This window comes from Ostrinia furnacalis, unplaced genomic scaffold (assembly GCF_004193835.3).
Source record: "Ostrinia furnacalis isolate ACB-3 unplaced genomic scaffold, ASM419383v2 OfSCF0860, whole genome shotgun sequence".
Lineage (NCBI taxonomy): Eukaryota > Metazoa > Arthropoda > Insecta > Lepidoptera > Crambidae > Ostrinia > Ostrinia furnacalis.
The window spans coordinates 2708-18481 of NW_021131099.1; the positions used below are offsets into that span (position 1 = coordinate 2708).

A 15774-nucleotide genomic window follows, 5' to 3' on the forward strand; every position below is an offset into this window, starting at 1 on the left:
TAATTGGTAGACAAATGTCATGCCCTCCAAAAACCCCTTCGTTATCGGATAAGATTGTAAGATTTTTTGCTGGCTTGATGTGTTGTCCAGACAATAGAGTGGTAAAACTCACCTCGACTGTTTCCTAAAGACTACCACCATAGCGTACCTATATGATATGATCACCATCCCCACCAGCTGGCCTAACTGCAGGCTGGGAAATAGATCCAGAAGAAAGAACACAAAACTCACCGCGTGTAGCGGCTTTGACTGGTTCCTGAAGAGTGCCACCAAGGCGTATATGAGTATGGATATGGTGACTGCAGTTAGCCGCGCCAGGATCACCATCCCCCGTACTGACTGCTCGCTCCTGAAGAGCTGTCCTACAGAAAATGTAAAAAAAGTGGACAAAACTCACCGCATGCAACGGTTTTGACTGGTTCCTGAAGACTGCCACCAGGGCGTATATGAGGATGGATATGGTGACTGCAGCCAGCAGTGCCAGGATCACCATCCCCACTAGTCGTCCTGACTGTTCGCTGCCGAAGAGGCGCGTTGCGATCGCCGTTGACACCGTCACAAATATCTCAGTCAGAGATTTCAGCTGTGGATGTAAGAAAAACAGTGTTAAGACTCAAGTAATTTTACACAGCGTTATGGGTCAGTTAGGATTAAGAAAAGTTCGCGCTATTCAAAGTCAAAGTCAAAATTTCTTTATTTGTTTAGACTAATAAATAGTTCTTACAAATCGTCATATCCCAAGTAACACAAAACACAATTATAAGAAGCGTACAACAGCATGAACCTACGTGCAGAGCAGTATATAAGCAGCATATGTAGCACTATATCAGCCGTATAAAAGTCTATAAGTGTCTTGTAAGCGCAATTTGGGCCCCAAATAATACGGCTTTGAGCATTATTAAATATTATTAGTGCTGCTAACCAGCGCTTATAATGTTATTGAAGACAGACATTAGTAAAGTTGTTAGACAGCATATTCTAATGTAAAAAGCATTTTATTAGATGTTAGTACAGCTTTGAAACAGCTTTCAGAATTACAATGCCAAAGTTACGTTTTATTCTAAGGCTGAACGTTTTATTTTGTTTGTTTGAAAGTATTCGAAAAAACTTATCGCATTTTATTGTCCGATTTGATTATTTTTCGTTTAGAGTATTGCAGTGCAATGGTGTTGTGAGGAGATGTTTTAATGTCTTTATTTAAAATAATTTATCATAAGGTAAGTATCATATTTTTTTGTTTCAAGAATGAAAATGAGCTGGGAGTATTAGTCTTATGTGAAAATATATATATGTTTGTGGTTTATAATTCACGCGCCCTCACAGAAATCCTTTTTTTAATAAAATAGGGACAAATTTAGAATCGACATATGACACTTTTTGTGATTTTTTTAACGATTTGATTAATTTTAACTTATAAAATTGCTTCTATCGATACTCCGCTTGTAAGAAAAGGATAATAAGTAGTATTTCATGCATATGTGTATTATAATTTTATTTTCTATGTTAGAGAAAACAGAAAGCAAATGGCGTCAGATAATATTAATGTTTTAAACTTTCAACTAGTGTCTTTTAATGTTGTCAGTCTTATTATAGTAAAAAGAAAATGGTTAAGTCATTCAACCTACATATAAAATATCTAAGTGATATCTTTAGCATTACTGTAACACTTTTTAGGTTGCTCTTAAGGAGCCTCTACATGTCTCATAATCTTTTTACCCTACCAGCGCTTCGAGACCAACATTTGGCAAGTGCTGAGAAGAAGCGCCGCAACAAACTCAGTCACCACTGTCTGCCGGTTAATATAAATAAATAGAAATAGTAGTAGTAGGTACATTCGATTCAGGAGCAGTTCACTGAATTTACCATGCATTCTTGTATGGTGTATCATAAGAATGGGTATACAAGATTGCGTGGTATATTAAACAAGGTAGTGACGTGCTAATATCTAGACTTACATATTAAGGTACTAGTAGAAATGACTCGCATATATTTTATTACACACGAAAACAAGTGTAGGTACATGTTTAGTGGTTTGAACAGCCCTTTTTCATAGACTGCTGAGAACTATTAAGAAGAACTAAGCATACATCTGCTGCCCAAACCAGAAATTTCAACGGTTCAACAACATCCAAGGATTAACTCATAAAATACATACGAGTGCATCGGCAAGCTCTCTCCTACGATTCTACCGTATAACCCAACAGCAGTGATCGTCAAACAAATCTTTGCACCTGCTGGACCCAATTAAGTTATGTATATTCAAAAGCAAACCATTAATAAAAAATATTTCACCAGAGTGACGATACTAAGGATCACGAAGATGATCTTGAAGCATGGCTGGCAGCATCCCGACCTTCCGACCCTGGCTGTTAGCTTCGCGAACTCCAGTTTGGAGGCGGCGCTTTTGACCTCCACCGGTTCGACCGGGGCCGGCACTGGCACATCATTTTTGGTCACCTTCGACTCTTTCGCTAAAATTTGGAAACGGTTATGGTTATGTGGTGTAGTAGAGATATTTTGGCATTGGATTATATACTCAACATCAAATAAATCGCACCTCCCGTAACAAGCACTTTCAAACGTATGCATTCCCACTTCCCACCAATATTGGCACCATTTAAAAGCCTAGTTCTAAGCTTCATTTCATTAAAGGAAAGGTTTTTACCCCAAAATGTGTCTTTAGAAGGATCCAGAGTCACTTCTTCAAAAAATAGGCTATTACGCTTAAGCCAACTTTTATGGCTATAAAACTGTTAAGTTGAGATTAATCGGTATCCATCTGTTAAAGAGGACACGTGATCATTATTCGGTTTTTTAACCATAAAATTTGGTCTAATTGATCCCAGAGGTGAGCCCAAAGTGAGGTCTCTTTTCAAGTCACATTTATGGTATGTGATAATCATTTATTTAGAAATTAAATGTGTTTTTCTTTAAGGATATTTATTGGGCTTTCAAATAACACCAATATTGTTGGGGCACCATGATTGTGTCAGAAGAAAATCTTTAAAGTTCGCGTCGCGGAAGGTGCGGTTTATTTGATGTTGAGTGTAGATAGGCAGTACAAATACATTAAAAATCATGTCGTGGAGACACTACGTGAAAATTATTTCTAGCTGAAAGGTGACGCCTCAAATAATTTTAATAATATTTGCATCACCAATTTGACAATAATAAGCAAGTGTGGTTCATACTATTGATATTTAACTACAATTTAAATGTTTACGCAAAAACATTACGCAAAAATTATTAGTAGCTAAACTATTACTAGTGAGTTAACATGAGTAGACTCTATAATATTTTTGGTAATTTACATCATCAATTTGACAATATTAAGAAAGTTCTTGCCAATACTAATGAATTACTGATATTTAATTATAAATTTAAGTACCTACATAAATGCAAATCACAACAAAACAATAACTCTTGAAAGAAAAATATACTAACTTTCTTTAGGAAAAACTTTCATATTACTGTAAGGAGGCATTATGAATTTCTCCTTTATAACATTCAAAGAAATAACTTTCTTGTACTGAACCGATCGAGCTGAAGATGATGACCATCATCCTCATCACTATTAATCACCACATCTCAACGAAGGCTGTCACTAAACTGTTTTGATTGCAGACTAAAGGTGTGTCTATCCTTCTTATCTAAAACTTTATCACTCTGAGTACACTAATGTTAATTAACTAAATAACGTAATTTTTGAATATATCGTAAATTACTCTCAAAACGTCAATACTGGAGATTTTTATTGCTCACGACTTCTTAAGGATTTACTTAAGACTGGGATTACGCATCACTGGGAAAGTGTACAGGGGTATTTCTCCGGATCTGGATTATTTAGTTGATTACCCCGACCTTTTTTATTTTTGAATTTAGAGTAAGTTTAGGTAAAACATTTCAAAATAGACATTGTTACGTGCATATTTTTTATATTGGCCCATCTGTAGCAAGCAGGAATAAAAAGTTATGTGACATCAAAATTTTCATGGTCGGGGTAATCAAAGTTGGGAGTCAGAGTAATCAAAAATAAAACAAAATATTTTATTTTCTAAGGTTTTTTTTTAAGTTATGGTGAAATAAATGTTATTAAAACTAGCCATTTCTTATTCTGATGTATAAACGACAATATTGTAAAGTTTTAACAATATCTGTTAAGTAGTTGTTGCGTAAAAGACTAAAAACCTTTCGCTTATACGTATAATATTAGTGATTCAATGTCCTATGTCTCCTATATGGGACAGAAGGCGTCCACAACACAACAGTCCTCCATCGCATTCGGTTTTGAGCTTCGCGTTTGATCTCGCTCCAAGTCTTGCCGATCTTCTTCGCCTCGTCTGCTACAGTGCGCCGCTATGTTTTTTTGGCGCGACCACGTTTGCATTTTCCCTAGGGGTTCCAATCTAGGGCCTGCTTGGGGATATTATCGGGGTCCCTTCGGAGAGTATGGCGATCCGGTTCCACTTGTAGCGTTTGATCTGCTGGCCGATCGGTATTTCGTAGCAGGGTTCCAAGAGTTTGTCGTTTGGAGATTTTGGAGAATTCGGCGAATACAGCGGCTGAAGAAGATCTGCAGCTGGTGCGAGATAACCTTAGTGGCCTTTCACGTTTCACACCCATAGAGCCGAACTGGTTTGACGTAGGACCCGAATATTTTGATCTTGCGTGGGTCAATTTCCGTAATTGCCATACGGCTCGAAGTTGTGCGAAGGTAGCTCTGGCCTTGGCAATGCGCGTTATGATGTCCTTTTCGGTACCTCCAGGCTCTGACACGATGCTCCAGAGGTAAGTGAAATTGTGGACTCGTTCCACAGCCTCTGCACCAACGGTGCCACACACAATTCCTCACTCCAGATCGCATCTCTTGGGTCTTCCGATACTGATACCCTTGCTTTAGCCTTTTTTCGGCACAATAATTAGAAGCCCCTTATGCCAGTCATCTGGGAGTTCCTCTTCCATCCAGATGATTTCGGCGACAGGTGTCAGGACGTCGACGGCGGAGTTTACATCGGCTTTCAGCATATCTGCGGTGATAAAGTCGAGTCCAGGGGTCTTGCCAATTTTGAGAGACAGGATAGCCTTGGTCACTTCGTCGCGGGTTGGTGGGTTAACGTTGACATCGAGCAGCCTAGGTGGAGTAGAGTGTCTCAGGTCCCACAGTGTCTCAGGCGTGGTGGTGGCGACTGTTACACCGGTAGGGCGGAAGATAGGATAAGATATTATTATCATTAATAATATGTATTAAAAGGATTTCATATTAGTAAATGGTTATTTTTGCTTATTAAACGTTATTTAGTTAATAATTCATTAGTAAAATTACAGTTCTATTGATTACCCGGTGACAAAAGTCGGGGTAATCAAGGTCGGGGTAGTCAAAAAATTAAGGTTAATCCTGAGCCCTGCCCAATCTGTAAGTTGAATCCCAAAGGTTTTAATACACAAAAATGCGGTTACATGGACCATTATTCCTGTACATTCTCAAAAACTTTCCATGTAAAGAAACCTAAAAAAACAGGATAGAGTAAATCAACCGTGCACTGAACCAAGGTCTGGGTAATCATATTCTTATCTCGATAACTCCGAAATCTTGCGACGAGTCGCATTACCGGACACCTCGGCACGCAGGCCACCACTAAAGGTTCACGGGGGAGGATAGAGCTCGTTTCTAAATTGCGTAGCTAGGGACGTAGGCGCACATTAGCGACGTGTCGGGGTAATCACGGTTAACGCCCGGACACAACTTCAAATAGTTATTTTACAAAACCTTTTAGTGATATAGTTATATCGGATTTAATTTATCAATGTTTATTTATTCAGTAATCGATTACATAAGCATTGAAAGCGTTAATAATAGCAGATTAATTTATACGAGCAAATTTGTTCTGAAATCGGGAGCGCGGACACGTCGTGGTAATCAATTTTTGACGACTTACGATTTTTTTTAAATTACTTAATTAACTATTATTAACTATCTCTATGGTTTAACAACAAGAACCAAAGTTATACTATTAGATAAAAATATTTGTTACTAAAATATTAAGATATTCGGGTACTTTTTGGCCTCGGACACGTGATTTTCTTGGCCGGTGGAATGACCCACAGATAACAACAACATCATACTTAGATTGCTGTTGTATAATCACCCCTATCACAATCACATAAGATGCTACAGTATTTACCTAGACGTATCGCTGTCTGTAGACTCAGCTTCAAATAGATCGTGACACCCAAAGTAACCAAAAAGTTCGCAACACGTCTTTGTCACAATGCGGGTTTTCGCGATTCAAAAATCTGCCAGATGGCAATACGTAGACGCGAGGTCCAAATGCTGCATGATTGGTTATTTTTGACATGACATTGACAGATATGTCAAAATCCACCAATCAGCAGCAGTCAGACCCTACATCCACGTCCCGCCATCTGGCGGATTTTTAAATCGCGAAAACCCTCAATCAACTTTTTTGCCACTTTGAGTGTCACAAACTATTTTATGATGACTATAAAAGTGCTTTCTGTTAAAAAAAAAAATGTCAGTGACAGTTCTAAAGTGCTCATTTGAGAAAATCCATAGAATAGCTAACATTATCCATAAGTTTCAATAATAATCTTGTGCCATGTGAACTCTACATTTTATTTGTAATAGTGAAATCCACTCAAAACCGTCCACTTACCCTTAAAGGCAGATTTAATTGCTTCCATATTTTAGAAACTTCTTTTTTGGCTTTTGTCGATTCTCTTCTGTTTTTAAACTACGCACAGGGGACAAAATACAATAAAATTGAATCATGACCAACCTAAATCTATGCTACATCCCAAATCTACCAATTACTTCAGAAGTTAAATGTATTAGCACAGAATACATAAGTTTAATAGCAAGGAGGCCAATCCAAAAAAATTAGAATAAGTAAGCTTGTAAGAAAAGTAGAAAATCATTTGCTCAATACAATATTTTAAGACAACTGATTTTATTTGTTGATTTAACTAAAGGATCCGTAGCAATGTGATTTGCATCTAACCATATTACTACATTTTCAGGCTCAAATACCCAAAAGTTTTAGTCACTCTGTTTTTTGACAGAAGAAGAAGAGAGTTTACAATCTATCCTAAAGGATAGAATAAGATAGTAACTAAGTTACGAGTAGGTAGCGCAAAGTTATAACAACTTTGAACAATTTTTATCTAGTAGTTTAGTACTTATTTTATGTGATTTGAGTTTAGGACCGAAAGCAGATAACTAGCTTTGTTTAGACACCAATGCAATAGGGTTGTCAAAGCTTAAAAGTTTTTCACTAATCAAAAATGGCCACAGACATCCAGCGGTCATGATCCAATTTAGTCCACTTCAACCACTCACTCACCTTTCCCCTTGTCCGAACTTCCCATGATATCTTCCCGGGTACTGGCCTCGAAAATGCGCGTCGCATCTGCCACTCCCGCGCATATATACGCGCGTAACAATAGTTCCACGGACGAATGCGCGAACGCACCGCTTCTATCGCATAATGGAGGGCCTGCCGAACAGGTATGCTATTATAATGGATTTATATTGCGAAGTAATCTTAGGGTAAGATCAGGGTTCTTACAAAAAAATAAGAATCCCATCAAAAACAATACTTGTCAAAAAAACCAAGTCTCGCAACTCAGTTGTTCTACGGTAAAAAGTTGTGAGATCCACAGGTACCATGATTGTGTCAGAAGAAAATATTTAAAGTTCGCGTCGCGGAAGGTGCGGTTTATTTGATGTTGAGTGTATATTGACTTGGCCATCGCATGAAAACACGTGTAAATTAAATTATTTAGTGCGATGGCCAAGTCAATAATTTATGTAAAACGTTAAAGATTTCCTGGCCTGGACTTGGTATTACATGGATCTCACAACTTTTTACCGTAGAACAACTGAGTTGCGAGACTTGGTTTTTTTGACAAGTATTGTTTTTGATGGGATCTCATTTCTTTTTGTATTTTGTAGACAGCAGTTATGTATCTAGAAAACTGGACCGAAATTGAAAAATTTTACTCGACTTGGCGGTTGCACTACCGTGCCCCCAAATATTTTAGTTTTTCCTTGATTCATACACCAAACACTACTTATATTCCAAATTTGAAGCTTCTAGGTCTGCTAGAAGTGCCTTAGAGTTTTGATGATCGGTGAGTCAGTGAGTCAGTCGGTGAGTGACAAAATTAAGTAACTTTGACCCGTTAAATAATTCTTAAACTGGTTCAAATTGAATGAAATTTTAAATATACCGTGTCTTTACAATGCCTGCATAGCTAATGAAAATTCAGCCTTCTAGTTTTATCCACAACGAAGTTACCACAACGATGGTACGGCCGAGCCGCTTTTTTGCTCGACTTAGTGGGGGCACTGCCGTGCCCCCAGAATAATACTTTAACACACATTATAGAAAATACCGCTCCACCTGATATCCCTATTACTACACTATGTCCGTATTCTCTCTTATACGGTCGAACATCTTTTATAGGGCTCTACAAAAATACGTTCGCTCAAGGAATAAATTCTTTTAATTCGTACTATTACTTGCAAATAAATAAATGGTCCCAAAAAAAAAGTAACATTTAGTCGACGTCAATTTTAATAATTATTAAGCTAGCCTTCTAGGAAAGGATTTGTTTAGTTTTTGCAACCCTAAATGTAGACACGTGTTCATAGAATACCAGCAAAATACTGACACGTCATTTAAAAGTTAATTTTCTCTATCATTAATCGCCATTCTAGATTATCAACTTATCGTACAATATTTAGCCTTCGAGTACTTTCAGGCGAGAAGAATGGCTGAAACAAAGTGAAACTTTCCAGTTTGTTGTTGTATGCTACAGATTCTAGATGTTTACCCATGCTAGAGTTGCTGAAAATCTCTCTAATCATGTTTTTTTAATGTAGCTTTATATTAACTATTATTAATCAAGAGTTTTAAGTTATCAATCTGTAAAAAAGTTTCCTCCATTCAGCTAGGTATTTTCAGTTCTCGTAAATTTCATTCAACGGGAAATATAACTAGTGCAAAATATAGCATCATAGAAGTGCACATACCACAGTATAATACGAGTAAATTCCATGTAACATAACGAGTGTCTTACTTGTTCACGGTCTGGATTTAGCAATCTACATCGCAACTATTATTTATCAACCTTATTCTTTCATTATGTGTTTTCCGTATTTGTAAAGATAAAAATTTAACAATGCAAAATGTACGCTTTACTTGTAGCTGTACAATAGAAGCATTTTCGCAAGTTCTACAAACATTCCAAGTGAAAAAATTACGGCAACTAATTTTTAATATGAATAAGTCACTAATTTTCAACTGCTTTACGTAGTAGGTTTTTTAAAGCTCTACCACATCCACACACAAAATATAAGTATGAAAATATAGTTATTAAATTACATAAAAACAAAGACCAAAAAGCATATCATCATCATCATCATTTCAGCAACAGGACGTCCAGTGCTGAACATAGGCCTCCCCCAATGATTTTGCCTTTTGCTATTGTAAAGTCAAAATGAAAGAAAAGCGCAATGTACACAGCAGGCAATTAAGCTACCTACTTGTTTTACTGACGAAAATAAGTAGCTTGAAATTTAGAAATACCCACGAAAACAAACGAGGCCGTAACCAAGAAAATTCAAATAAATTATAGTAATTTACCTGCGCAATAAATGCATAAGTACGCCTTCCGTTGTTCTTCAATCAAGTCAAACACGTACAACACTGGCTCCGCATTCTACAACACACAAACATACGTCACGGCACTTTTCACCATATACAAATCTATAATAATCAAATTAGTTATATTGCACATAAGAAATATCGAAGATATCTTACACAATAACCATACACGGCTAACATGTCTGAGTCTGAATAAACCACTAGAATATAATAAATCAACATGTAACCATTGTTTAACGTGGTTAGCACATTGTACGTCGTGTGCGTAAATACTTTATTTTTGGACGTAAATTGAACAATGTGGATTGGAGATACCAGGATGTCAATCAATGAAGCAACTATTGTTTAAACAACATAATTTAATTATGAATTATGAATATTACATAGACTCCTACGTGATTTACGAAATAGTAGAATTACGATTTGACTGACAGAAGGAGTGATGCATCATTTATTTACATTTGTTTACAATTACTCGCAATGCGGGTTTTATATGATGTTAAAATACCAAGTGAGTTTCTGGAAATGTTAGACCAATATCCAGTGGAAACAGATCAATTTTAACCCTTATCAGGTTATCCAAAATAACTAAACTTTTAAGGAACCCCCATATTCAAGTGAATAAGGGTTCCGAACTCTACCATGTCATAGCTTAAGTATGCTACAGTGTTTTCTTTATAACTAAGACATTGTAGAGTTTTGAAATCTATAGGAAAAGAAAAAATAAATTACCTGTATGACTATCTTTTCAAAAATAGCAATAACTTTTTAATCATCGAAAAATGATAACTCACGATCCGTACAAAAGAGCAAAAGATCAACACCATAGATAAACATTAACCTTCTGAAGGGGCGAGAGGTTCCTTGGAACCATTACAGCAAGATTTATGGTTTTACCACTTGGACCAACGAAAATAGTGCTTCAATTTCAGAGGTACAATCGAGGGCAGAACTGTTAAAGGCAGTTTTAAGTTTAAACAATTAGGCTGAATTGCACCACCCAACTTTGAGAGTAACTATAACAATAACCGGTGTTTTTTGTATGAAGTTTGACAGATTTGTCGTTTTTCAAAGTTAAAGTAAGATGGTGCAACCCAGCCTTAGTGTATTAAAATACATTTTGTAATTCGGTGTAATCGTTTAGATCTTTAATGAAATGGACTGCCTTGAACGATCCGATGGTACGTTTATTTGTAATAACAAGCAAAAATAATAAAACATCTTTATCAATCAATGGTGACTGAGTTTCTTGCGCTGCTTCTTCTCAACATGGTCCTTTTTTGTCCCGGAGCAGTGTTAGGGTTGAAGTAATACTGAAACGTGTAATTTTTCAGAAAATAAATTATTTCTATGACTCATAAAATCTACCAAGATAAATAAATATAGCCTTTTTTATGAGTGGGTAGGTACCAGATAGAATAGGTAATGGATGTTATTGTGATGTCCCATTGAATTAATATTCTATCAATCATTCTACAGCAAAAATATAGCGAAGGACTTTTCCTTCGGCAGTCCATCATCACAGGTCATAGCCATCAAGCCGCCATTGCGTTGCCATGGCAACCGCCCCACAACACCTGACACAAAGCTTTGTCCACCAACCAACCAACACTTGGCCTTGGTGGTTGAAGAAATTCGCATTGTCCATGGTTTAATATTGAATTTGTATGGTAATGAATTAAAAGCGTAAATTGAAAGTGCTGAGTCAATGAACTTTTTATTTAAATGACTGTGTGTAAACTGAAAAATAACAAAGCATTAATACAAGGATTTATTTGCAATTGTATTGAAGCATGGCCATGCGTTGTCTAGACTTGAAAAATATTGGTAATATTTTGAAACAGCATTGTATTTTATACTCTTTATATGAAACAGAATCTTCCTTATTTCCTCCACTTTACTACAAGCCAACTAAATGTCTCTCATTCATCATCTCTCATGCAAGCTAGTGGCATCTTCTTCTACACCATATAGAGTGCACGCTCGATTATACTTTCAGTCTACAATTAACTTCTTTCTTTGAACCTCAGGCCTTTAGGAAATTTCCTACTTCGTCCACAACTACCGAACCATTTTCACAACATTAAGGTTTTTAAAAAAGGCAGACGTTTCAGCAACTTCTGGTGTCCAAGAAACTCCATGAACCGTTTTGCTCGTTTGCCCCAACATCAACAAAAACCATATTCAACCTTTAATGTGGGGTTAAAATAAATCGGCAATCGATAGGGCAACATGGAAAACTACAGGTGTCAAAATGTTTACACCCCAAATTGAAGGGTGGAAGATTAATGGTCTGTTTTGAAAACATTTTAGGCATTAATTCGGGACATGTCAGGTGCCAGAGGGAAGGGGAAAAGTTTACATGCTCTATTTGAAAAGTAATGAACTTGGTTTGATTGAAATCATGATCATCAACTTTGACGACTGTGACGAACTGATTAAGGCTCTACTGAGCAGTTGAAATTCATTTGACCAGTAAATACTTTAATTAAACATTTGTAAGACTTTATTTCTGTCAGAACAATAATGAATTAAGTTTTCATTAAATTCTTTGAATAAATATTTAATTCGTAGAACACCAAGGTTGCATTAGACCACAATTATTCATTTCTAATAAATTTTCTATTGTCTCGATTCTTGAATTAATACTTGAATTAAAGTAATCAAATGTAATGTCGTAAATAGCAAAAGAATGTTAAATTGTAATAAAATTAAAGAAAATGAGGCTAAATCTGATTGTCGTGCCCGAAATAAACCAAGTCAGTCGTGATGTTGTTAGAAAATTCCACTTCCTAGAAAATTTCCATCATGTAGAGCTTTGTGCTCATAGATACGGACACTTTAAACTTAAAAACTATGAACAACTTTCTTACTAAATTAGAAAAGGCAAGTTGGTTCTTCTTTTGTTATTTATATAAATAGTACTACTAGTAGCCGAACTTACGAGCCACGAAAAATTTCTATTATCTTGTGAACATTTATTAGAAGAAATTAATAAACATTTTTTCAAGAATGATCTAAATCTTAAATATTCCTGTCGACCGCTAGATAGTGATGAGCTCACTCATAACACAAACTTAATATTTGAGCTTTATCTTAGCTTGAGAGGAAACAGGAATTTTTATAATTACGAGTAGGTACGTAAGTATATTTACGACAGTTTTAGAAATATAATAAGAGTACTTTCTAAGTTTCTATTTACCTGTTTTAAATTTAAAGGCTTGTCTAGAACTCTAGCATGGCTTTAACCATTTTCCTCTTTTTAAATATGTATCGGGCACATGAAAGAACTACCAAAACCACTTTGTAAGGAAACGAAGGAAGGTAAGTAATTTACCAAACTGGAGCGATGACCCGTAAGTGTATTGACCAATTTATTATTTAAGTACTAGCGGGAAGTGTAACATTTCATCAATTAGAAATCGTGGGTTCGAAGCCCCGAAGACAAACAATGATTTTCATACAGAAGCTAAGGATTTTTAATGAAATTAAGTTTTATTTATCTTTTACCATGCCGGTATGGCAATAACAATGTAGCATGGTCAAATAAAAGGCTTTATTTTCATTTATTTACTTATTTAATGCCGATATGGAACATTGTGATTCTTCCATACATTTTGACAACCTCTGCATCGTGCCTCATGTCTAGCTTGCTGTTTGACAGAGATTCTATTCTTATCGTCAATGAGTTTGATACATTTGGATTCGATTTCCAGACGGGACATAATTTTAAGGACATTGCAAACTTGAATACAGAATAAGTACCTCTATGGTCCAAAAATAAATATGATCCCTTAGATTAGATGTTACACTTTTTAAAGTGTCTAAAACGAGCCGGAAGACGTAGTGTGGGCAGGCCTTCCATTAGGTGGACCGACGATCTGGTGAAGGTCACGGGAGGTGCCTGAATGCGGGCGGCGCAGGACCGGTCTTTGTGGAAATCCTTGGAGAGGCCTTTGTCCAGCAGTGGACGTCATTCGGCTGAAACGACGACGAAAACGAACAGTTTCTTTGGTGGGTTTATATAACTTTCTGATACAGCTAAGCTGACCAACGGTCGCCGTCCATTTAATTTCACTCATATTTCTTTTTTACGTTTATACAACCGGTGATTTTAATCTCCGATTAGTTATCAGCAGTACCGTCAACAATAAATTGTTTCAATGTCAGGTTCAACTGAAACCCAATCTAAAGCTTTTACCTAGCTAGAATAAAGCTCTATACACACCACTTCATTCGAAATTAATTGATTTATTTCAATAACAATTACATTCAGTAGGTACTCCAATATCATTCTTGATGATGCTAAAACATACTTCAATATAGGATTTTTATGTAGCACCAGTAGCACCCACACGAGTACACTTCAATGCTCTGCATTTTCTAAAATTCTCGGCGAGACATCATATTTTAGAATTTAACTTAATTTTTTTTTCTTAACCTTACTTAGCTTTTGCCAACGCCAATTACTTATGCGCCTGACTCAGAAGCGAAGCGCAGTTTCACCTCGAAGTAAAATTAGATTATAAATAATTGCACAGGTACATACTTACTGCATTGTACGAATAATACAAGTACAGTAGCCTGGATTACATGTACCTACTTATTATTAGCTAAGTGTAGAGCACCCCTAAGACCTAGGTCCGATAAACTTGACTTACTCCGTACCTATCAAAACGTTATCAGAAACCCGGTCCTAAACGTAATTACTAAGCCACTGTAAAACGGGGTTCCATGAGAGCTGAAAAAAATCTAATGAAAATAAACTTTATTGCCTAAAGTATACATATAAGTTTGTCGCAGTTAATGACGGCGAAAGTGAAATAAAATAAAGGTTTTAACTTATAAGTACATAATTTACCTCCGTAAACTAAGGTCATGTATTCTGGATGATGTCATTTTATAAATTATGATGATAAGTAAATGAATTAATTTTATTATTTAGGTAACTTAATTTTATATGGTTGGGTTAGATTTGCACCATCCTAAATAACGTTAACAAAAGTCAAAGGTCTGTCAAAACCCCTTCAAAAACACCACTTATGGTTATAGTTACGGTTACTTAAGGTGGTGCAACTTAAGTTTTCTAGGCATCTCACCAAAGGTTGCCCTCATTGGAATTCGACCCCGCTACCGCACCATTTGGTTACATACCCGCACCACTGAGACCGCGGCCTTAGAATTCGCAAACAATAATTTACAATTTATTAAAACTTTCGTAGTATGTACGGAACTAAACCAATTTCCATATTAGTAAGCATTTAGTAAACACGTAAAGACGTTCTAAAGAAATTTCGCCGAAGTCCAAGCATGACCCCAGGGTGACTACCCTCAGTGTTCAAAACTTGGTTGCCATGACAACGTGGTGTACTAACCGGAGTTGTGGCAATTTATGCAAATTAATAGGTATATTTAGCGTTTCCTTAACACGTGATAAAATTATAATTGCTGCAATAAATAAATAAAATAATAATAATGGCAACGTGACTACAAAGTTGCACCATCTTACTATAATTTTGACAAACATCAAAAATCTGTCAAACTCCATACAAAAACACCGGTTATCGTTATAGTTACGGTCAAAGTTAGGTGGTGCAACTCAGCCTTAGTCTTTGGATTCATCATCATCATTTCAGCCACAGGACGTCCACTGCTGAACATAGGCATCCTCCAATGACTTCATAAAGAAGTCATTTAAAGGTAATTTCTTCTTAATGACCTTTAAAGCCTGAAATCAACCTTTTCAGCCAACGGATTTCCTCAATGATTGGTCTTGCGCTGCCCGCATTACTAGACCGTCCAGTCCGTCCACCGAGACTTCAAATAGAAAAGTTATTTTTATATAAAAAAATACAAAAGATTATGGCACTAGTCTTTCTTTTGATTTATAGGTACCCATTAAAATAAACTGGATAATTAGTTACTTATGCGTGCCTGAAGACGTAATAAGTCAAGTATTACTTAGCTTTAATGATAGATCTAATAAAATAAGAGAGCCCCATTCATTTTAAGGCTTATTAATTGGCTATAGAATACCCTAGGATATCATTTAATTAGGTGCCTATTTTATAATTATCTTATTAAT

The 15774-nt window shown here is 36.2% G+C and overlaps 1 protein-coding gene across 1 annotated transcript; it reads right to left on the reverse strand.

Annotated features, from left to right (window-relative positions):
- Nucleotides 1-397: 397 nt before the first annotated feature.
- On the reverse strand, nt 398-9876 carry LOC114350287 (uncharacterized; the record flags this gene model as incomplete). Its single annotated transcript, XM_028301020.1, has 5 exons — nt 9846-9876; nt 9669-9744; nt 7362-7514; nt 2293-2471; nt 398-583 (listed from the first exon to the last, which is right to left on the reverse strand). Coding segments are annotated over exons 1-5 (618 nt in total), but the record flags the coding sequence as incomplete, so codon positions are not given.
- Nucleotides 9877-15774: the final 5898 nt, after the last annotated feature.